General features: G+C 51.6%; 9 protein-coding genes across 9 annotated transcripts; 5 read left to right on the plus strand and 4 right to left on the minus strand.

Annotated features, from left to right (window-relative positions):
• Positions 1–606: 606 nt before the first annotated feature.
• On the plus strand, positions 607–4,548 carry PC9H_010183 (uncharacterized protein; the record flags this gene model as incomplete). The annotated part of the gene is given in 6 exon segments (XM_036779677.1): positions 607–658; positions 711–1,561; positions 1,614–1,907; positions 1,959–2,721; positions 2,781–4,005; positions 4,017–4,548. 6 exon segments carry the CDS (start codon positions 607–609, stop codon positions 4,546–4,548), a joined length of 3,717 nt encoding a protein of 1,238 aa, XP_036629066.1.
• A 1,990-nt stretch (positions 4,549–6,538) lies between these two features.
• Positions 6,539–8,524, plus strand: PC9H_010184 (uncharacterized protein; the record flags this gene model as incomplete). Its single annotated transcript, XM_036779678.1, has 1 exon — positions 6,539–8,524. One exon carries the CDS (start codon positions 6,539–6,541, stop codon positions 8,522–8,524), a length of 1,986 nt encoding a protein of 661 aa, XP_036629067.1.
• A 638-nt stretch (positions 8,525–9,162) lies between these two features.
• On the minus strand, positions 9,163–11,133 carry PC9H_010185 (uncharacterized protein; the record flags this gene model as incomplete). Its single annotated transcript, XM_036779679.1, has 10 exons — positions 9,163–9,308; positions 9,379–9,641; positions 9,695–9,744; positions 9,801–9,911; positions 9,991–10,002; positions 10,060–10,108; positions 10,165–10,340; positions 10,400–10,536; positions 10,620–10,788; positions 10,861–11,133. The coding sequence occupies 10 exons, from the start codon at positions 11,131–11,133 to the stop codon at positions 9,163–9,165; spliced, it is 1,386 nt and encodes a 461-aa protein (XP_036629068.1).
• Positions 11,134–12,777: 1,644 nt separating this feature from the next.
• PC9H_010186 (uncharacterized protein) lies at positions 12,778–14,475 on the plus strand (the record flags this gene model as incomplete). Its single annotated transcript, XM_036779680.1, has 4 exons — positions 12,778–12,840; positions 12,905–12,998; positions 13,240–14,039; positions 14,101–14,475. The coding sequence occupies 4 exons, from the start codon at positions 12,778–12,780 to the stop codon at positions 14,473–14,475; spliced, it is 1,332 nt and encodes a 443-aa protein (XP_036629069.1).
• A 188-nt stretch (positions 14,476–14,663) lies between these two features.
• On the plus strand, positions 14,664–15,089 carry PC9H_010187 (uncharacterized protein; the record flags this gene model as incomplete). The annotated part of the gene is made up of 1 exon (XM_036779681.1): positions 14,664–15,089. One exon carries the CDS (start codon positions 14,664–14,666, stop codon positions 15,087–15,089), a length of 426 nt encoding a protein of 141 aa, XP_036629070.1.
• A 941-nt stretch (positions 15,090–16,030) lies between these two features.
• PC9H_010188 (uncharacterized protein) lies at positions 16,031–16,626 on the plus strand (the record flags this gene model as incomplete). Its single annotated transcript, XM_036779682.1, has 2 exons — positions 16,031–16,177; positions 16,237–16,626. The coding sequence occupies 2 exons, from the start codon at positions 16,031–16,033 to the stop codon at positions 16,624–16,626; spliced, it is 537 nt and encodes a 178-aa protein (XP_036629071.1).
• A 150-nt stretch (positions 16,627–16,776) lies between these two features.
• On the minus strand, positions 16,777–17,327 carry PC9H_010189 (uncharacterized protein; the record flags this gene model as incomplete). Its single annotated transcript, XM_036779683.1, has 3 exons — positions 16,777–16,874; positions 16,934–17,114; positions 17,166–17,327. The coding sequence occupies 3 exons, from the start codon at positions 17,325–17,327 to the stop codon at positions 16,777–16,779; spliced, it is 441 nt and encodes a 146-aa protein (XP_036629072.1).
• A 1,130-nt stretch (positions 17,328–18,457) lies between these two features.
• On the minus strand, positions 18,458–18,982 carry PC9H_010190 (uncharacterized protein; the record flags this gene model as incomplete). The annotated part of the gene is made up of 3 exons (XM_036779684.1): positions 18,458–18,714; positions 18,786–18,833; positions 18,883–18,982. The coding sequence occupies 3 exons, from the start codon at positions 18,980–18,982 to the stop codon at positions 18,458–18,460; spliced, it is 405 nt and encodes a 134-aa protein (XP_036629073.1).
• A 161-nt stretch (positions 18,983–19,143) lies between these two features.
• On the minus strand, positions 19,144–21,035 carry PC9H_010191 (uncharacterized protein; the record flags this gene model as incomplete). Its single annotated transcript, XM_036779685.1, has 5 exons — positions 19,144–19,435; positions 19,491–20,110; positions 20,161–20,475; positions 20,529–20,939; positions 20,994–21,035. 5 exons carry the CDS (start codon positions 21,033–21,035, stop codon positions 19,144–19,146), a joined length of 1,680 nt encoding a protein of 559 aa, XP_036629074.1.
• Positions 21,036–21,062: the final 27 nt, after the last annotated feature.

Genomic DNA, 21,062 nt, shown 5'->3' on the forward strand with positions numbered 1-21,062 from the left:
CTCGCCTGATAAGTATCCGCCTCTTATAGCTTTGCAACGACAGCGTCTCTTTTTTCACCCCACTCGACAGTTGACATGTACGAACATAGGTGCCATCTTGTTGCCTTGATTGGATGAGTTATATATGACTGAAACACGAGCAGAAAGGTTAGAAAAGATCAGATGCTTCTCTATGTCCTGGCGCCCAATTTATGGCCTTCTATCAACGGCCACGGGGAGAAGTTGCTATAAATACAGTATAGAAGCTGTGGAGTACGACATAGAATCAAGGAAATAACGAACGTTCTGGCTTTGATTATCAAGAATTGTCTAGCTAACCATGTGGTGATGAGCATGTGGTGATGTTGGAGTGAAAAAGCGAAGTTCATGAACGGTAGCGGCGGTTGCACCGCTGGTGGGCTGCGTAGAGTGGTGTCCAGGCGCAAAACCCCGGAGTGGGTACTGTGCTTGATAGGGGCGATAGGGGTAGCCTAAATCAAAGTCCCACGAAATTCCAGCAGAAATCAGATATTTTTTGGCCGGAGTCCTGAATTGCACCCCCAGGGTCCTGGATGTGGTGGAGGCGACAATAAACGTCTTCTGGCTGCGTGCTGAAGTCTGGCGATAATGGCGGACAACGCCAGTTCAAATCCCCTCAGCCCGGTCGCATGTCGCTTCAGTACGTCGTCTCGCATTCGTGCCCTTGCTCGACGCTTTGAATGTTCCTTTAGTTCCTTTTGACCAATGGCTGGTCACTCACGTCGACCAGGGATGGACAATCAAGGATGTGAAAGGCTGGTTGCTCGGGAAATGCATTCCCTCGCTTGCTGGGTCCACTTCGCGCCCATCGACACCCATGATGTCCTCAAGACATCCCCGGCCACGACCCTCATCGCCCATCGTCTTTGCGCCCGACCCGAACCACCGACCCATGTCCCCCATCACATTTGCGCAGCCGCTGGATCCCCACCCCAAGGGTGAGCTCAGCGACGATGAAGACGATCCGAAGGCGGCGGAGGGGACCGAGGGCATGGACAGGGAATGGTTGAGCGAAGGGGATATCCCCTCAGGCGGGAGGATTGGCGGGAAGACGCTGCCTGCACCGCAGACCGGGTCGCTACGCTCTGACGGGGCCCGTTCCTCGCCCCACCCGGCGTTTCACAGACCATCTCCATCTTATTCCTCAGCGCACGCCGATCCGCGCGATTCCAGCAATTCAGCCTCACAATACACGTTAATTCGGTTCTCTACAGGACAGATCCTCGAAGACGATTTTACTATCTCGATGTACGACATACGGCCGTATGAACTACTAGAGATCCACCGCGCAAACGTGATCGTCAACCTCCCCCGCCATATCCTCAGAGACTACATACGCCCGTACTGGGAGGGCCCCATCAAAGTGCTGCGCGTCGTGTGGAGAGACGATCCTGGGCCAACGAAGCATGAAGACCGGCATTACCGAGACGATCTGCCGAGGGTGCGGGGGCAGCGCGAGCGGAAAACGAAGACGGCGCTGGAGTGGCGTGACCGCTGGATTGTGATCAAGGCGGGAGTGCTGCTGGTATTCAAGGATCCGAAGGTGAGTGTGGCAGCCTCGCTTCTGTTTGCGCCGTTCAGACGAATGTGTGTAGGCCATCGAACCCGCTCAGGAGCTCGAGCTTGTGAGCCTCATGTCGATCAACAACGCCGACCATCTGAAGAATCTCGTTCCGACCTCACATGAAAACCGGGTGATTTGCGTCAAATTCCGCATGCCTCCCAAGGTGCCGCCTCCCGCGGAGCCATCCAAACGCCCAGAGTCCGCGACAACGCCTACGACGTCCACCACCGTAACCACAATCACTGCAGGTTCGCAATCGAAGGCCACTGGACGCAAGAAGCTTCACCTGCGGAGCAGCTTCCCTTCGTCGTCGAATCTGAAAGGGGTAAGTAACCCGACAGCTTGTATACCTATTGCGCTGACGTGATGGATCTAGAGCAGCAAGCCGTCGTCCTCGAAAGGCCTCACGGAAAGCTCGTCTAAAAGTAACCTCAACAACATGTTTACGATGTCTTCCTGGAAGCTGGACAAGAAGAAGCAAAAGAAGGACGTGAAAGGGAAAGGGCGGGCTGACCCCGAGCCAGAGGATGGAGACAAAGACAAAAGCAAAGCCGGTCCGTCTTCTGGCTCTGCCGAAAGCACCGTCGTTAGCCACAATCTACATAATCCCCCACCCTCGCGCGGCGACGCAAGGCAGGAAGACGGCGATCACGAAACAGTGTTATCGTCCCCAGTGTTCGCTCGGACGAGCGGCAGCGAAGAAGAGAGTGACGAGTCGGAGTACGGGCGGCGGGGGCCATGGAGAAGCAAAGGCGGGTACGGGTACAAGGTGGGGTATAGATACGTGTCGGAGGGGCACGGCCGGGGAAATGATGGAGAGGCGGCGGGAAACGCATCCGGGGATGGGACGGGGCCTGGGACTGGCGCTGAAAGCGGGACTGGCGAAGAGGACAAAGAGGCATGGAACGAGACTACTACTACGGAATCCCTAACGGACGCACGGAGCGCGGATCTGCGTTCGATTGAAACGAGAACGACGGACCTCCGGACGATGGACTCGAGCATCTCGTTCAAACCCAGCCCTAGTGTTGTCTCGTCAGCGAGATCCCAGTCTGCCACCGTACCGACGTCGAGTCGGCGAGTGGGAACGGGAGGAGGGCGCGGCGAATGGATCGTGATGGACGCTGTGAATGATGATGGTGAGTGGCCCTCTCGAATCTAAACATCTGTAGTTCAGCCAATACGGATCGTTACCTAGCGTTCAACAGTCTTCTCCGCATCTTCCACCGACTCGCGCCCGATCCTATCGAGTCTACGTTCGTGCCTGGGCTGTCCTCGTTGACGTCGGCTTCTAGTTCACCTCTCCCAAGTCCAACGGTAGCAAGTCGCGTCTACGCTCACCATCCAGACTCGCCTGCTTCGTCCCAAATCTCCCTGATCGGCTCCACGACCTTCTCCCACACAGCCGCATCCTCGCGTGGCAAGAGCTTCCGGCGCGACTCGCAGTACTCTATCGCCACTAACACCTTCGGCGCGCTGCCGTACCCAGAGTGGCGCGTCGACATCGCCGTTAAGGCACAGAAGGCTGGGATGGGGGACGTCGGGCGCGCGATGGGGTGGATGCTCTGGGGGCGCACACTGACGGATGAAAACGACTCGATGAAGGCAGAGATGCACAGCACGCGGTCCTCGGGAAAGTCAAAGGGCTCGGGGTCGAAGCAGCGGAAGGGCAAGGCGTCGAGCAGGAAGAGCGTCAAGTCCACGCACTCGACGTTGACGCCTACGCCCTCGGTCAGAGAGCCTGCAGATCCGTACGCGTCCGATGTGAGCGGTGGTGTCTCATCAGACGAAAGCGATTTTGGGCTCCACGAGAGTGATGAAAGCGATGGATACAATAGCGAAGCTGAGTGGCAAGGATGGATGGCGGATCTTCATCGACAAGCCCAAGTACGGCGGCTGCACAGGGAGAATCAGCGCTATCTAGCAATGCACAATAGGAGCGACACGACGTTGAATCTGCCCTTGGTGTCTGGAGGGTGGCATCAGTCTCCTTATCGCAACAGCGTTAATTCGAACGAGATACCGCAGACGCAGGCTCAAGCTCTTCGGTTGTATCAAGAAGGCCGTCGGGCGCTGGAGCCCACTGCCGTCGTTGTGTCCCTCGCGCCACCCCTAGTCCCTGCAACACCTAATTTGAACCCCATCACACCTCAAGCGCAACATCAATCAAACCCGCAACCGCCACCGCATCCATCACTCTCCTCGCCATCCTCATCAGAATCTCTCCCCAACAACTCCCAGCGACACCGTTCTATGAGCTTCTCCCCGGTCGATCAGCCCTCCTCTGCGACACCTATTTCTGCCTACCCACTCGAACCTGATAAAATTAGCATGATAGGCACTGGTCAGACCACAGCGACACCCTTCGTACTCGGCTCACCCAATGCTGGCCCATCTTTCACGCCCACACCCAAGACGACGACGTTCCCCACAGGATCAGCGAGCGGTTCATTGCTCACATGACCTCTGTTCCGTTTCGCGTGAAGACCCCACCGCAAAGCGGGTCGAGTTCATCTCACCCACCCTCTCCTGATAGTCACAGCAAGTCGCAGCGCAGAGCCAGCACCGCCGGCCTCATGACGCCCTCCCAGCGTGCCTGTCCTAGCAACGGAGAACCGGGGTCCCCGCCCGAAAGCCCGCCCAATAAAGGGAGCTTAAGGGGTACTGGTAGCATGCTCAGTCCACCGACATCGGGAGGGAAGGGCCATCGACCCAGGTTGTCCGTCACGACGACTGCGAACGCTAACCTGTCTTCGAATCCGAACTCGAGTGCCGCGCAACAATTCGCTGCTGCTGGGATGAGTGGCGGTAGTGGAGGTGGTAGTAGTGGTAGTCCTCCGGCCCAGCCGTCTTCACCCCCTCCCCATCCCGTGCAAAGTCCTACGAAAAGCAGGGCGGGGACGTTTCTGCATCGTATGAGGTCGGGGTCGAGTATGCGCTCGGAAGATAAAAGACATGAATCGTGAAGTGTGATTGCGTGAGGCGCATTCGACAGGTTCTGCTACTCGTAGCCCGTCAATGCTACTGCGGTGGGAGAACAGCATGAATTGGGAGGTGGGCGACGCGACGATGGGAGATGGTATGTGAGATGATAGAAGAGAAGAGAAAGAAGAAGAATTTAGGGCTGGGATAATCGATACTCCAGCCTGACTCCTGGGATCCCATTCGTACGGGTCGCAGGCGACTGTGTGCGCGCGAGAAATTGAGAAACCCCGTCTCGCCTCCCACATCACCTTCTCCCACCTTCACTTCCGGCGCCCACTGATGCAAATATACAATCCGCAAATCCGCAGAAGACATGGAGACGTTACGAAATGGCTGGAAGGAAAGCCTTTCTGATGACCTCTCATATCCCATGAGCAATGGCTTCTCACCCGTTTCCTGGTTCCTCCAGTCAACGGTTGGTTACCTCAACGCAATACGTCTAAACGCCCGTTCAAACGAACGGGAATCCTTCTCCTTCTCCTCATCCCTCCTGCTCCTACCTCATCTTTATTTCCTCCTCTCTCCTCCCGCTCGACCTTCAATCTCCTGTTATCTCTATTTCTATTCCGATCAATGTTGTCGACGAATGACTTATTCCCACTGCTGTTCAATTAATCTTTCTATTACTTACTGCTAACAACTCTCAATCTCACCATCCGCACTCTATTTCATTTCCGTTTCCTGTATAAATAAATCAGCGTTTCCGACGCTTCTCCCTACGTAGGACCCGCTAGTAGTTAGTTAGTATCTATATTTTGTATCTGGCTTCTTTCCATATCTGTAGTATTATATATATATCGGCCTTACGCTTATTCTATGGACTATACTCGGCGCTCGAGGATTCTTCACTGAATGAACTGAATGACTGGCCCCCACGCGCGGACAATGCTTCCACGAGAAGATCAGTCTTACGTGAATCACAAATTTCGTATAAATAGTTGTCTAGAAGTGAATATAGATTACGCTTCGAGAGCGGGTCCGTTAGCACATCGAGTGTATCAACCGGGCAACCTCAATGCCAATTTTTTCATCTGAACTCTGCCGTCTGAATCCTTCCTGGGCCTCATCACGCCGGGCATCGTATGTATTAGGTCGCATCATGGACGGAACATGGTGAGAAGTTCCCAAACTTAAGAGATAGGAGCCTACTGGAGTTGAATAAGCCATCAATATTTCAATATTCAATGCTCTCGATGTAGTCTGACCTTGTTTTCGAGCGAGTTATAGAATATATTTCTTGAATCCTAGCCAACAGGCAGTTGACAATAGCAGTGTCGATCTCCTAGTGTAGCTCCTATAATAAGTTCGACTTCAAGCGCCCTGCGAGTCCGATTCCATCGCCGGTTCATTCTGGAAGATCAGTGAGTTCGTGATTGCGTTCAATCTCCACGTCAATGGCTGATTGGATGTACGGAGCTCCGTAGATTCTGCGCTGATAATAGGCTCTTGAGCTTGCGCCTGCCGCTTGCAGAGCTTATTGCACGTGAAGGAGCGCAGCCAATAACCAAGAGACCTTGGGCGACGAATTGCCTTGTTCAGGACATGCATAGGAGTCGTGGTAGCCTGCCGAGAACAGACAGGCTCCTCCCAAGCAGCTTGTCCCCTTGTCTTTAATTGAATTCTGCAGCTCAGCATCTTGACAGAACATTTGTGGTGCAGCTCAAGTGAGGGTTTCAAGAGCACGCCTGGTACGTATCCCATGATTATTGGCTGCGAAGCACGTCGTCGGTTACCGGGCAGAGATGATTTTATGCGAAATCCATGCGAGATCATTGCCGGAGCAGTGTCCAGGCCGTACTGGACTCGAGCGATCGTTTTCCGCAAGGATTCCCTAAAGTCAACATGGCTCAACAACCCCCAAGACCACTCATAAAGTTTTTCGAAATTATTATGCGTTGCCGCCTTCTCCAACGTACAACCAACTAATACCCTTCGCTATTACGGTGTGGGCCACTTCAAGCCAGCGAGCCAATGGACGTAAACGCGAATGCGCCTATAACCCGGATCCCCCCTGAGCTGCTTGGCGAGATATTTGGGCATTGTACGGCATTCTGTCCCGACGCTCCTGTTGTTCTCTCAGCAGTCTGCACATCCTTCCGCGACGTCGTCCAGCGAACCCCGCCGGTGTGGACTCGTCTGCGTATATCTGTTCGGCAGTCCCCGAACGAGCGGGGCCGAAACGCCGCCAGGGAGAAGGGAGCCAGCAAAGCAGCGTTGTGGTTTGCCATGGCCCGCAACTGTCCATTGAGCCTGTACGTCGTGCTGAACGGTGTCGAGGCGGAACCACAGCTAGCGACGGCTGACGATCACAACGCCTATTTCTCACGAATTCCGTGCATCAATGTCATTCAAGCGAATACTCCGCAAATCCAAGCCTTATCAATCCGGACGTCCTCGGAGGACGTTGCCCACAAGTTTCTCCACTTTCTGTACCCGCCGTCGCTGCACTGTTCTTCTCTGCGGCGGCTGAACATCAACGTGTTCCCAGATGCCCCGTTGACCCCGTCGTTGTCGCGGCCGCATGTCGCAGCGCCCCCTCCACATATCCTCCCGCTCCCGGCCCTCTCCAGCCTGCGCTCTCTCAAGCTAACAAACCACTCCTTTCCTTCCCCCGTTTCCTTCAGCACGCTTGAAAGCTTGACAATTGTGCGCCCGCTGAGAGCAACCCCTATCAACGCATCAGACATCCTGCGCTGTCTCCACGCCAATCCCTCTCTCGTAGACATACACATCGATTGTCGAATATCAGAGCCAGACGACATCACTACAAGTCCTATTCACAAAACAGCTACCACATCATCAGATGACGATGCCAACGAGGACCGCGCCGTCACGGCCCTTCCTCGTATCTTCTCCCTCCCTCTTGTCACCCACCTCTCGCTCCGTGGCAATCACCTCCCTCTCCTTCTCAATGCCCTCGTGCTACCATCGCTCACAGCCCTCACTCTGGATGACCTAGATGGCAAAAACCCTGCCCACCACCTCGGCGCAACGCTCCGTGGCCTCCTTATCCGCAGCGCACTCGCTACCTCGCACGGCAGGATCAACATAACATCCCTCAGCCTCACCAACGCATGCATGTTCACGCATGTCGTTGATCATCATGCTCATGGAGACCATGGAGATCGAGGCTGGGACGCCGATGGCGACGAGATCCCGGTGTGGCAGTGGTGCTTTTCGAGGATGGAGAGTCTGGAAGTCCTTTCGGCGGGGAACACGGATGGTGATGAACATGTGGGATTGTTGCATCTCCTTGCGGATGCCAGCAGCCATATGCCTTCACTCGAGGAAGACATCGCGGCTCGTACGGGCGCGGCGGAAGGCGAGACACCTGACAGAAGTATCAGCAACGCCTCTGGCAACGCCAATTCACCCACTCACCCCCTCAACACCACCTCCACACCGACGCCACGACACTTCATCTGCCCGAACCTCAAAACCCTGAAACTCTCCTCCCCATACCCATACCCTCCCATCCCCTCATCCTCCATCCAAAACCTCAAATCCGCACGCCCCTCCGTTCAGATCGAGCTGCTCACACCCAATAGTCCTGCTCATGGCGTTAACGGCGTTACCAGCATCAACATAAACCCGAATTCGCTGTCCTATCAGCCCAACGCGCTCGCTTCGCGTCTGTTCCCCGATAGATTCTTGCCTTTGCTGCCATTGGCCGATCCCACCTCCGCATCGGACCCATCGGGGGGAGGTAAACCCACCCAATCGCAATCGCCATCACAGCGATCGCCTTCGGACTTGGCGTTCACCGGTGGGATGGGATTCGGATCAACGTTCGATAGGCGCAGGAAGATGGTCAGATCGCAGACTGATAAGGGCCCGGAGACGCACCCGGCCAACACGTTTAAAGCGAGGAGGATTGGACTGTCTTCGCCGAATAATAGGACGTGTACGGAGCCGGTCGTTATGTCGCTCCTACCTGGAGATGAGAATCTCTGGTAGACGGTACATGGTATGAGAGTGTGAGGCGGTCATTAGGTGGTTCTTATAACTTTATACGATACCCGTCAGGACGGACACACGCACGGCAAACAGATAGACATACAACACATCATATTCAATTAAATTTATTCATTGCAAGGAACAGTCAATTTTGGGGTTAAGGCGTAGATATACACGGAGTCCATTGGTGTGCGTTGTTTAACGTCAAAAGTAATCTAAAGTATGTACAAGCGAGGGTGGATGCAAATGCAAATGCGAAGGGAAGAAACTATGTAGCTAGTACCAAATGCAGGTCAGGTATGCAAGTAGATTTATCATATGATGTACCGGAATGCGAAGGATGCGAAATGTCTATGTAAGTAAGTAGTTAGGTAAAGAAAGTCGTCCAGACGTCGTCGTCATCGTATCGGAAGAGTCGTATACATAGTGAGGGCATCGCTAGATACCAATAGGTTGCATTCGTGCATGTGTGTAGGTTTATTAGCTGCTGATCATTAGCTGTCAGACGTCTGAGTGCTCGGGGAGTGCCCGGGAGAGGGGTAAGTTGGACGTGTCCATGTGGGCAGATTCGAACGATATCGGTGATGTCGGTTGTGTTATCGGTTGCTTATATGATATTGGTGTCCCCACTCCAACATCTACGGCATCTCTTCCACCTTCTCCTCGAGCCGCTCCTTCGTCTTTTGGGCTTTGATATCGGAGCGCCTGACGAGCCACTGGAAGAACGGCAGCGTGATGCACGAGATCGTAACCCATACGATGAGAACGCCGAAATTCAGCCCCACTATAACAGAGAAGAACCGATGAGATGATCAGCAACCGCGTTCACCCAAAAGAAGAGACAGGGGGCTCACCATCATTCTTCGTCCCGAATACAATCGCCCTCTGTGCCCTCGAGATATTATAAAAGGGCCACGCATACCCATACCGGAAGATGCCTGGGAGAACGTCCAGAGGGAACAGGGCAACCGAGACGTTAGTGATGATCCAGATGAGGAGGAAGAAGGGGATGAAGCGGGGAGTGAGGAGGGTTATGAGGGATTCGAGAGCCAGGCCAAGTGCGAGCATGCCAAAGAGGTTGAGCATCCAGAAGACAAGGAAACCGGAGTTGCCGAATCTTGGAGAGAGGGGGGTTAGTATCGTGGTGGAGAGAACGAGTGGGATACATACTTTCTGTCGAAAGGAAGGTCGAACGCCATGCTGAGGAGAGAGTAGAACAGCTGTTAGATGCATGAGGTGAGTTATCGAGCCTCTGGAGACAGGGAAAGGGACTTACGGATAGGATGAAGTATATCATAAATGTCGTGGCGATACGGACTCGGACCAGGGAGCCGTAGGTAAGCATGTTTTCCAGGCCGGACATCTGTCGAGCAGCACTGGCGGTCATCTGCAAAACAACAAAGACGAAGATTAGTGAGCCATTCATACCGCAATAGAAAGAGGGCCCAGCACCCCGCGGTACGCACCACTATGAAGAACTGCAGGAATGTGGTCAGTAATTGGAGAATGATTATGGGGTCGAGGAAGAGACTCACTGCAAGGATAGTCATGTAGATAAGTCCGACGAAAACAGCTGCAGTCGCTCTATGACACTCAGATCAGCCGAACATCCGCATATTTGGGATATAGTGAAATCGTACACAGGAACATCAAAAGGCCGCAGATTGGCGATGGTGTACGATAGCGGTTCCGTTATAACTTGCGGGGCGTTGGCGAGTACAGAGGTCAGATTTACGGATGAAGAAGAAGCGGAGGCAAGTTGTTGAGCAAATCTAATAGCGTATTGTTTGCTGATCGTTTGGAGCGCAGCATCGACCTAAAATCAATCGAGGTAATCTCAGTAGGCATACTTATCTCAAGAAGAATGAGACGCACGCTCGGACGGATGAACCCTCGGAATGCATTTTCATTCCGCGCTTCCTCTGCGAATACAGTGATCGCACTCGACCCGGCATACGATGCGTTCGCGTTCGCCAAAGCCGAGGTGAGGGCATCGGAGCTCCCTGAGTTGACTGACGACAAAGAGTGTTAGCTCTGTCTATATATATATATACCTACGATCCATGGGGAGATCTGATCAAGTACGGACACTCACTAGAAATAGCCACCCAACAATGTTCTTCGAGCACAGCAGCAGATACATCCGCCGCCCCATTCGGAAACTCGCCGGCAGGGTGTACCTCCCAATGGACCTTGGTCGCAGCAGCTGGTATGTTTTGGATCCCCTGCAACACGGCTTGACCAATCTCCCCGCCGTCGAAATCCTAGAACGACGATCAAAGCACATCAACATAAAAACATATTCTATATATACTTTGGGTATAAGTAGCACTTACCACGACCCAGCCATGCAACTGCCTCACCGGTGTCTTCCACAAAGAACCCCAGTATATCGAGAACACCCCAAAAATAGCGAGTGAGATGGCAAATGAAGAGCCGATCATCACTTTAAGGTATATGCTTCGAGCTGCTGAAGTCCTGGTATCTTTGTCTGTGAACTGTGCCGAAAACGGTTTGTTGGATGCAGGTGTTGGCTGTTCCGACATGTCTGCTGTTGCCTCCGAGACCATAGACCCGGTCTTTCCTAATCTAGGAGTTGTTGTTGACATCGAAGCAGATGCAGCAGAGCGGGAAGGGAATTAGATGGATGGTTTTCTTTTAATGAGACGTCGGCGAGGATTGCCTTATATCTCGAGGTCTCCCGGATGCACGCACCAACAGCGTAAAGCAGCTCAGTCACTTACTCAGCGAGAAACTGTCGAGATCACATGGATACCGTAATATGTTCCACGGCTACACGGTTGTTCAGGCAGCCAGCAAGTGGGCTCGCAAGAACGGAAATGATTGGAGCACAGCCACTAAGGGTCTCTTTCTTTATATGACTGAGCACTCGGCCTGCACTCGGCTGCCCGCATACACCACAGTCGGTAGGAAGGCAGTTGTATTTTTCCATTACTAGTTTACTGACAAGGAGGACCCTAGGCGAAATATAAGAACACCTACTGAATCCTGGACAAGAAACAATGAAAGGCTCAAAGACGGGTTCATCGTACAGGCGGCCGGTGCCTTTGAATGTTGGTCAATATCAATATCAAACAGTTATGAGGAGATACTCCGAACCAGGGATGCGAGACACGGAGCCTGCCGCTTGTGCAGAGAGATAAGGAGTGCGTTTGGTTCGTATCCTCGTATCCAGGTGCGTTTCCCGTCGTCGACTCAGTGTTTTCGAATCGCGACCACATCGCGACCCGCGACTCGCTGTCGCTTACGAACGCCAGGCGGGTAGAAAAAAGCCCTCGACGCGGGAAAGCGTACACACTGCGAGCTAGGCCTCTCCAGCCAGCATCATTAATGGGGATGGTGGTTGGAAGAAAGCGCCAACGAGCTGCGCAGTGCGTATGAGGGAGGTGCGTGTAGGCCTTGTGAGATGCACGCCGTGCAAGGCGAGACGCCAATTTTCACCGTTAATGCGAGCTAAGACAGGTCGCTCGGTTGCGTTATTTGTCGAGACGTCATTCCAAACGGTAGGTAGCAGCACCCATGGGATGTATCGCGGCGATCTTCACCGTCTGGCTAGCTGAAACCTCAAAGCCTCCATAGTTGGAGGGATCGAGGGGGGGTTGAACCTGATCATTCCCCGAGACTGCGGATCCATTTTTAGGCGTCATTGCTACGACACGATGGTCCTCGATGTTCCATAATCATGCATAATCACGGTTTGTACCGAGTCCCTCGTTGAGGCAAATTGAACTTGAGACATTCGCGCAGGGAAAGGACGATAGGCTGCTCAAACCTAGGATACATGAGATGAGATATAACTTCGCAATTTAGAGCAATGGTACGGACACCGGAGGTTGCTTCAGTGTTACAAGTTGTCTACATGAAGCTGTCCAGCACGTCGCCCCCAGGTTCGAGTGAGATGTCAAGTACATTTGGCAGTACAATCGCGATTGATCAAGCTTGTACTTACCAGCAATCCCAGGGCCAATTTCTCTTTGATCATGGATACTCTATGGGGAAAAAAATGAAAAAACATGAGGCCGTTTCCTCCTCCATCAGTACATAAAAATTCCAGGAAAAAGCACATCGCACCCACCAGATGGCTAGTTTATTCGCCTGGTCAAACGTAGTTTGTTGCTGTACCCGCCGCTCGTTGATAGAGTTGGGTGTGCCACGTGGAGTTGATCGTCGGTTCACCGGGTTCGGACTCCTTCACAGAACGGGAATTACGATGTTCTCAACACTCAACCACCATGTCCTTGACCATCCTTGCCAAATGCTTGATTTCTGGCAATGACCCGACAGTATATTTTCTGGTAAGTCTTTCCCTTAAAGTCCATATCTAGGACATTGGCTTGTCGCATTTACGACGCCCGAAAGACGCAACTCTTCAAGGTTCTACCCGCACCTGAGGACCCACTTCTCGCCTCAGATCTTTGTCCCATTCTCTTGGAGAAGCCCTATTTCCAACCAGGTTGGCCGTGTCTTGCTAGACTTACGCACACGGAGCATCAAATGCATGCAGTAGCAACGCCATTCTAGGATCATCGCGTCTTCTAGGCTGCAAGGGATGCACCTCGCCGTGGTGGCTTGCCAGCGACGCTTCGCGCCGTATCCCTTTGCTAGGCGCGCGCGATCAGACCGGCTGCTTGATCAGTCTACGCGCTCCCGCGCTTCCATCATTTTCGACGGAACTCCCATCATGGCCTCCACAGTTCCTGTGGAAATCGCAGATATCATTACAAGTCACGTCGAAGACGACAAAATCACCCTGCTCAATCTCCTGCTCACATCACACGCTTTCCAACGCATCGCTGAACCGCGCCTCTATGCCAGTGTCTCATTCCTCCCGTCTTTCTCGGTGCCCCCAGGTTTGCGATTGAGCGGCGCAAAGGGTGGTCTATCTGCGACAGCACGCAGTTTTCTATGCTGCATCACTGCGGGCAGTGGCGGTCGTGCCCTTCATGTCAAGCGAATCCTCCTTCCTGGGACCGCCTTCGGAAGAGAACAATACCCATTATTCCAACGCATCTTGAAGTCGCTTCCGAATCTTGAAGACCTTCAATTTCACCGATCGTCCCAGCTCGTGAATGTGCTGCACCCCTTGAATCTTCGTGCCTTCTTTACGGACCCGCAGGGGCTGAGCTCACCACCTCCGTTCATGCTCAAAAGCCTAGTATGTTATGGCGGAGTTAAACTCAACAAACAGGGCTTAGAATGGTTCCTTGCATCCCAAATATCGCTTGAACGCCTAGTGGTTCCGGCCTTCCTCAAAATCCCTGCTCTTCCTAGACTTTGCGTAATTGATACTTTCACGTTAGACGTCGCCAGCACCGTATTCGAAACGAACCAAATCACACACATACGTGCAAAACTGGACGACCTCGAGTGCCTCAACGATGTGGCCCTCAGCTCGATTGTGGTCTGCATCACCCGGATTTCCGAGTTTCGCAAGCTCGCTGCTGTGGCCGCACGAATGCCGAACCTGGAGTGTCTAGAGATAGACCCCGGTAATGTAAGTTCTCCGTTTAACATGCCATTGTACCTTACTTATCAATGAGTATGTACTGATTCAGTCACCGATCTTCGAGACGCTTTCTCAAATCGATATATTCAAGGGAACCAAACTCCGGCATCTGCGCCTCTCCAGCACGCAAGAAGAGGCTGGCTGGGTTAGAAGACCGGGCCCGCCCAATGATGGGCCTTGGGGTAGAGTCGTTAGGGCGTTCGATAAACTCCCATCACTCTTCTACATCAGTTTCCCACTCACCTCCCTGGTAAACTTTACGGAGTATTGTTGCTTCACAAGGGGAGAACCGCTGCCGGTAAAGCTACGCTCACTGCGCCCTGCGGTGACGCCGCACGCGGAATGGTGGCTTGACTGGGTCAAAGATTGTACGATCGTCCCATTTGATCTCAGTGATAGTCATGCGGCGTGCTGGCGCTCTTAATGCAAGTTGAGCGTAGTCCCCCCCCCTCGCACTCCAACTTCATATGTGCCGTCGGGCAATAACTGATGTAGTTAGAACGAGAGTAAGAATATATTACTGGCGGCACGATTTGCATCCCGACATCCCTAAGCGCCTGTGCCAATTTCTATCTTGGCAACAGATTTCATCACAAACACCTACCGCACATCATGGTTATCGCGATTCCTGTTGAAATCGCACGTATCGTTACGACATACGTTGTGGACAAGGGTTCCCTTGCGAACCTTCTTCTTGTATCGCACGCCTTTCGTCTTCTGGCTGAACCGTTCCTTTACTCCGACGTCTCTTTCCTTGTTCCATTCCGGCAAGAGTATGGCGGTTGGGGTCAAGCCGAAGGACGTTCCGACGCTGATATCTCGGCTATGGCCAACAGCTTTTTGTGCGGTATCACCGCCGGAAGTGGAGTTTGCGCCCGTTATGTCAAACGTATCTATCTTCCCGGTGTTGCCTTTCGAGGAACGCAGTACGCGCTATTCCAATCGATCTTACAGTCCACTCCAAGTCTCGAAGACCTGCAGGTTCACTTTGCATGGTGGATGGAAGCTATACAGTTGAGGACAGTCAAAGTCCGCTAAAATAAAAAGTTTTTTTATTGTGCTCCGGACTTGCGCGGAATACATTCCGGCTTGAAAACCCTTTCGAATGATACCGTGCTTGTCCAATTCTGACGAGCCGATTGCCCAGAAAAGGCGAATTACTGGAAAATACCCTCAAAATTTTGGCGTAAGCCGAATATATTAGATAAAATTATGAAAAATATGCCAATCGACTCCTTTTGATTAGCTCATGTTGATCCCGTCAAAATCTTGGACTTCTATCGAGCCGTTCCTGAGAAAAAATATTCATATTTCTGGGCGCTTCGTGATGGGAAAATCAGGAGCGTGAGAGAAAACGCCATCGGTGTGAGAATTTATGGCTTGAGGCGCTTTTGGGATAGTTCCAAAACAAAGGCTAGCGATATTTCGACGCAACTTCCAATTGGGGATCGTAAGAATTGGGTTGCATGCCCAGTCTTGGGCGCCTGTCATCCCGAAAAGGCCCACAGAGGTACACACAATTTGAATTTTTTGCTCCAAAATATTGGCGCAGACAGATTCTCGTGGGAAAAACTTCGGAGGTGCTTTTTCAGACGTTTTCAGCTATCCTGAGTCTGAATCTGGCGTTAGTTTGTCCCCAAAAAATCCCGTTCGAGCGCTACGCAATTTGCGGACTTTGACTGTCCTCAACTGTAGGACTATTGGACCTTCGAACCTTCTTTACAGGTCCTCGGTCACGGTGCTCATCTCCTCCGTTTGCGCTCAAAACCTTTGCGTGGTATACGCCAGACGTGCAGCCAAGCAGCCTTGGGCTGGAATGGTTCCTTTCTACCCAGAAATCCCTAGAACGCCTACTCCTTCCGACCCTGGCCGTTGAATCATGTCCATCCCTCCCAATTTTTCCTAGACTCCGCGTCCTTCGCACCTCAACGATCGACGTGGCAAAGCGGTTTCGCGAAGCAAACCAGGTCACGCACTTGATGCTAAGAGGGGGTCTCATGGAATTCGACGCTGCTAGCTTCCTTAATGTGGTCGTTTGTGTAATCCGAAGCTCTCCTTTACGTGAGGTGTCGGCAGCAGTTGCGCGGATGCCAAGATTAGAGTGCTTGGAAATAGATACCTCCCGTGTAAGCCCGTCGTGTTGTATAGGATTCCCTTCCCTGTATTCACAGTTGTTTTGTCTTAGTCTCCAATACCCAGAACGCTCTCTCGAGCCGGTGCGCTAAAAGGTGCCACGAAGCTCCGTCACCTGCGTTTCTTCCCGAATCAAGTCCTTCTCGAGTCGGAAGCATTCCAGAGTCATCCTTGGGATTACGGCGATGTGGCCAATATCTTCAATACCCTTCCATCACTTACCCACGTCAGTTTCCTACTTAGCCCTGCTCCGACAGATTACTGCGAGTATTGCTGCTTTATCAAGGGGTCGGCGCGACCTGTGAAGCTCCGCGCCCTTCGACCACAGGTGTCAAAGGATGACTTGTACGAGTGGTGGACCGACTGGATAGAAGATTATGCAGTTGTCCCCTTCGAGCCCAGCGATCCTCGAATGGGATATCAGGGCGACTTACTGTCGTAGGTCTGTCACAGGTCAAAAAGAGGATCGAGCGAGATAGAAGATGAGGTTGTTCCTCCTGTAACCTAACTCAATGACTCAACGTCGTCAATTCTCCCAAACTTTGTGCGTTTTCTTGTGAGCTTAGTTAATCAATAGATTCGCTATCACGAATTATAAACGCGCTTTTGTACCACCATTCGTCTCGACTGATAGCCACGGCCGTTTGTCTTCGACAAAGAGCTCGCGTTTGGGTACTTTGATACTGGCGTCTTATAAATGTTCACGGTCAATATCATGGCACCGACGCAAGTATGGTGGATCGACTAACCAGTTTCAAGTTTATCGTCAATGCTTCCAGTGTTGACGATGGTGAGATCTATGGTGACGTTCCTTAGGAACAGTGACGATCCACATTCGCCGCAGAAAGACCGAATAAGCGGTTGTCCGCTCTTCGTATTGCTGTCCGCGTAAGTCTTGATATGGTCCTTGCCTTGCGTGATCACAACATCCTAGAGCGCTTTGAGTCCCATATCTGTTAAGTGTCTCTAGTGGAAGCTCACCTTGGGCAAGAAGAATGCATTCGCCATAAACGCCGAACCACTGCTCTTCTGACAGTTAAGACAGTGGCAGACCAGATACGTCTTCGGCTGGCCACGCATTTCGAATCGGACTTTCTTGCAAAGACAACTACCGCGGCGCACAGCCGATGACGTTGGCGACATTATAAGGTTGCACGATTGCGTGAAGGAAAGGCGACATTAGATTGTGAACGCCGAGTGTTATAAGTACATGGTCCGGCTATCGGCAACAAGTCCCCGAAGTATTATAAATGTACAGCGCTTTTACAGTCCGTGGCTTCTGGCGTAATACATGCAATATACATACTTGCGCCGTGAGATGTCTCAAAGGCGTCTTCTAGGCTGTCGACGACGAAGCTCCGGTATTCAAAACTGACATGCCTATCGACTCAGACACTAAATCAACCGTCAGTCGAAGGGAAACAGTGAGGCTCAAATCACGATTACCAGAGTTGTTCTTGGGTCTGAAACCGCTTCTAGCATTCAACCTGGAGTCCAAGGGTTACTCCTCCTCCTGATCATCGTGGGATGCAGCACTTACGTTACCAAAAGGGAATTAACGTAGACTTGTTTGAGAGGTGGTAAATGAGTGCAGGGCATGCCACATCGACGAGATGACGTACGTTTACTGATTATACTGTAGAAGGTGAGGAATATGAGCTGTTTCGGCAGGGCGACCCACTGCAGCAAGGAGGCTAAGAGCATGTAAAAACGATTTATGGATCGATCTCACCGTTACGAAGACAATGATAGCGAAGATACTGCAGTAAAATGATATGATGAGTTTGTGGAGTCTGCAGAATACATACGAGCAGATTTACCTTGTAAGTAGTCCAACATCAGCAAATCCGTGAAACCGTTATTGTAGCTGGTGGCGCTTATCCGTATGTGCAGGGTTTGTGATCAGTGATCAATGTTGACAGATCAAAGCCCTGGCAGGACATTGATCGCTCTCTATCTTATCCGTGCAGCATCCTTACTGTGTACCTAAGACTCATATCAATGAAATACCATTGTCAGGGCATCCTTGCTGAACCTTTAACCGGATGTCTGAGGCCTTGTGAGCACCCAATCACCCTCATCATATGTGCTACGTGCTTGCGGGTGATGTGAAATGGATGCCGCCTTTTCAATGTCCTGTGCCAGCATTGATAAGTGGAAGATCAGCACTAGTCTAACTCAGTCATAATGTTTTTGATGCTATCAACCGCTGATCATCGTGACTAATAACAAAAAGGCTGCACAAACATAGTAATAGTCTAACAGTGTATGCATTAGAATGGAATCTCATCGTCGTCCTCGCCCTCATGGAACAGCTCAAAGTACTTTGTTCGTCCTTCACTCTTCCACACCCCATAGTGAACAATTTTGAGTATGTCGTCTGCAATGAGGGCCACCAGTTCGTAGTCTAGGGTGCACAAATGCTTGTGGGCATCCTTCATCGCATCCCGCACCTTTCGTGTATCCTGTCGCTCCACCTTCCTCTTGAGCCATTCAGAGAAATCGGTGACAGCCTCAATTTGTTCTGGGGCTATGAGATGCGTTGAGGATGCGTCAAAACCATGTCAAAACCATGCCAATTGAATCCAAGTCAACACTCACACACACCCATGTCATGAAGCGACGTTTCAATGAGCATTGTGTCAATACCTGTGGAAAGATTAGTGGCTGCTATGATCTCCTGCTTGGAGACACTAACGAAGGAGCATCTCCCGCTGCTTAACTTCAACCACCTCTAGGCGAGCATCAAGCGCATTCAAAATGGCGTTAATAGCCTTGAGTTCATTGCTACGTGGCATGGTGATTGGCAGTAGGATGTGGCGATGTGAAGGGGGGATAGGTAGGTTATAGGTTCTGAGCAGAGTGGTATGTTCGTAGCGTAGATTTTATATCCCAATAAAATTTGATATATACAATAGTCGTAGGGTCCCATATATCATAATCATCTCAGCCGGCCGGCCTATAGTTGATCGTAGCCCAGTATGTTCTCTTCAAGCTGCGCTCGATCACCATCTACATCACTGTCTGTATCATCGCCCTCAGTATCCGACGCTGGTGCAGAGGTCTCAGATCCACACTCTTCATCATCTCCATCGCTATCAGATCCAGAATCCGCTGGGATATCTGCCACGATCTCCTCTTCATGGTCTGCATCTTGCGGTCCTTCTACGTCGGCAATGTCTGTTACCTCAACCTTGTAGTGCCCAATCCCACCACCGTGGTAACGCATGTACATGTCTCGGTCAACAAAACTGTGAAACAATGCGTCATCAATGAAATGATTCTAGAAAGGAGAGGCAAACTGACAAGTTCACATAGTAGTAACAGTAGTCGTCCTCTTCCCGTTCTTCTGGCCAAACGAACGCCTTGTCAAGAATATCGCTGCTGAAGCATTGGCGCGCTAGTGTCGGTCCAAGTAGATCTCTTGTTGGCCCATATGCGAATGCGGGAATAACATGGCTCCCTCGTATGACTTCGTCTGGACTCAGAAAGCCAAACGCCTCAGCACCAGAAACAAATGCCAGCCTTGTGAGGCGCTTCTGCTTCAACCCGCTGCAATAGGTAGTATCAACATGGAAGTTTCGTACCCAAAGAACATCGAGTTCCTGCATATCTGGGGAAAGAGTTTCATGTTGCACTCGAACATGAAAAATGCCAATAACCCTCGCATAATCGAATGGATGCTGTGCGTGGTCTTGTTGCTTGAGAGTCATCACGTCGGGATGTGATCTTGAGTTGATGGAATCCTGAGCGCCGTGAACATCATAGGTTGTATAGTTGACACGTAAGGTTTTGTGGACATAAAGACGGTCGCCAAGGATCTGAACTTCATTCCACTCCTCTCGGCTGAAGTCTTCATTTTCGATCCACTCGTTTGGATGCAAAAGGCGCGAAAGAAGGTGCTTTTTGAGTTTGGGAATGAAGAGCTATGTTAAATGGTCAGTACGGAGTGAAATAGCCTAAAGTGAGGACATACATGAAATGCAGGGTCTTCAGGATGCTCGCCAATGAGATCGTATATGTTCCTGGTTGAGTTGATTGAGGTTGAGATGTGATGGTGTTGTTTGGCCAGGTGGTAGGGCTTCGCTTCTACTCCCAGCAACTCGCTCTGGCTGGGCTGAGGTTTGCCCTGTCTAGTAATTACTTGTTGCAGGCGTTGAACGGTGCGGACCCTTGTAAAGACAGTGCGGACCACTCGTTCATGTGCTTCGTGCTTCGTCATCTGCCGCAGTGCCTTGTTTTTACTGGTTCGAACATAAAAGACCTTCAATCGTCGATGTTGTAGCTCGCCCTATGGCGTGGCAAGCTCAGTCAGGCAGACCATGCACCAGATTATAAACTCACCGGCTGGGTGGAATATGAGTCAGTGGTTCCAAATCGACGGATCGATGGCACATAGTCGCCGAGAGAGTGATGTTTGTATGTTGCCATATTGAACCGCTTAACCTTTGGACCTTGAGCAGCTGGCTGGGCCGTTGTAGAGGCACTAGTGTTCTTCTTTTGGCTTTGGCGGCGGCCACGTGCAGCCTCCTCCTTGGGTAGCTCTTTGGTATCGAAAGCCATGCAAGTTGTCGTTGCAAAAGATCGTAATTGCCGTCCAAGATCCTTTGTTGCTCGTGTTAGTGATGCAAGAGTGTCTTCAGTGTGCATCCGTAATTTCGCCAGGGCGTGCCATTCGGCCACAGTAAAAAGCAGTTTCTGGATATAATTGTCATGGGGCTCGTCCAATATGCCTTCGAAAACAGGCATGGCACACTGAGGTAATACATCAGTATGTGCCAATTGGCCAATGGACATTAGCTGACTTACCTGAAGTAGGTCTTCGAAGTCCCGTGCTGCAAGCTTTTTCATGGAGGAGGCATTGTTATGAAACCGCCG

This window comes from Pleurotus ostreatus, assembly GCF_014466165.1.
Source record: "Pleurotus ostreatus strain PC9 chromosome Unknown scaffold_7, whole genome shotgun sequence".
In the NCBI taxonomy this organism is placed as follows: Eukaryota; Fungi; Basidiomycota; class Agaricomycetes; order Agaricales; family Pleurotaceae; genus Pleurotus; species Pleurotus ostreatus.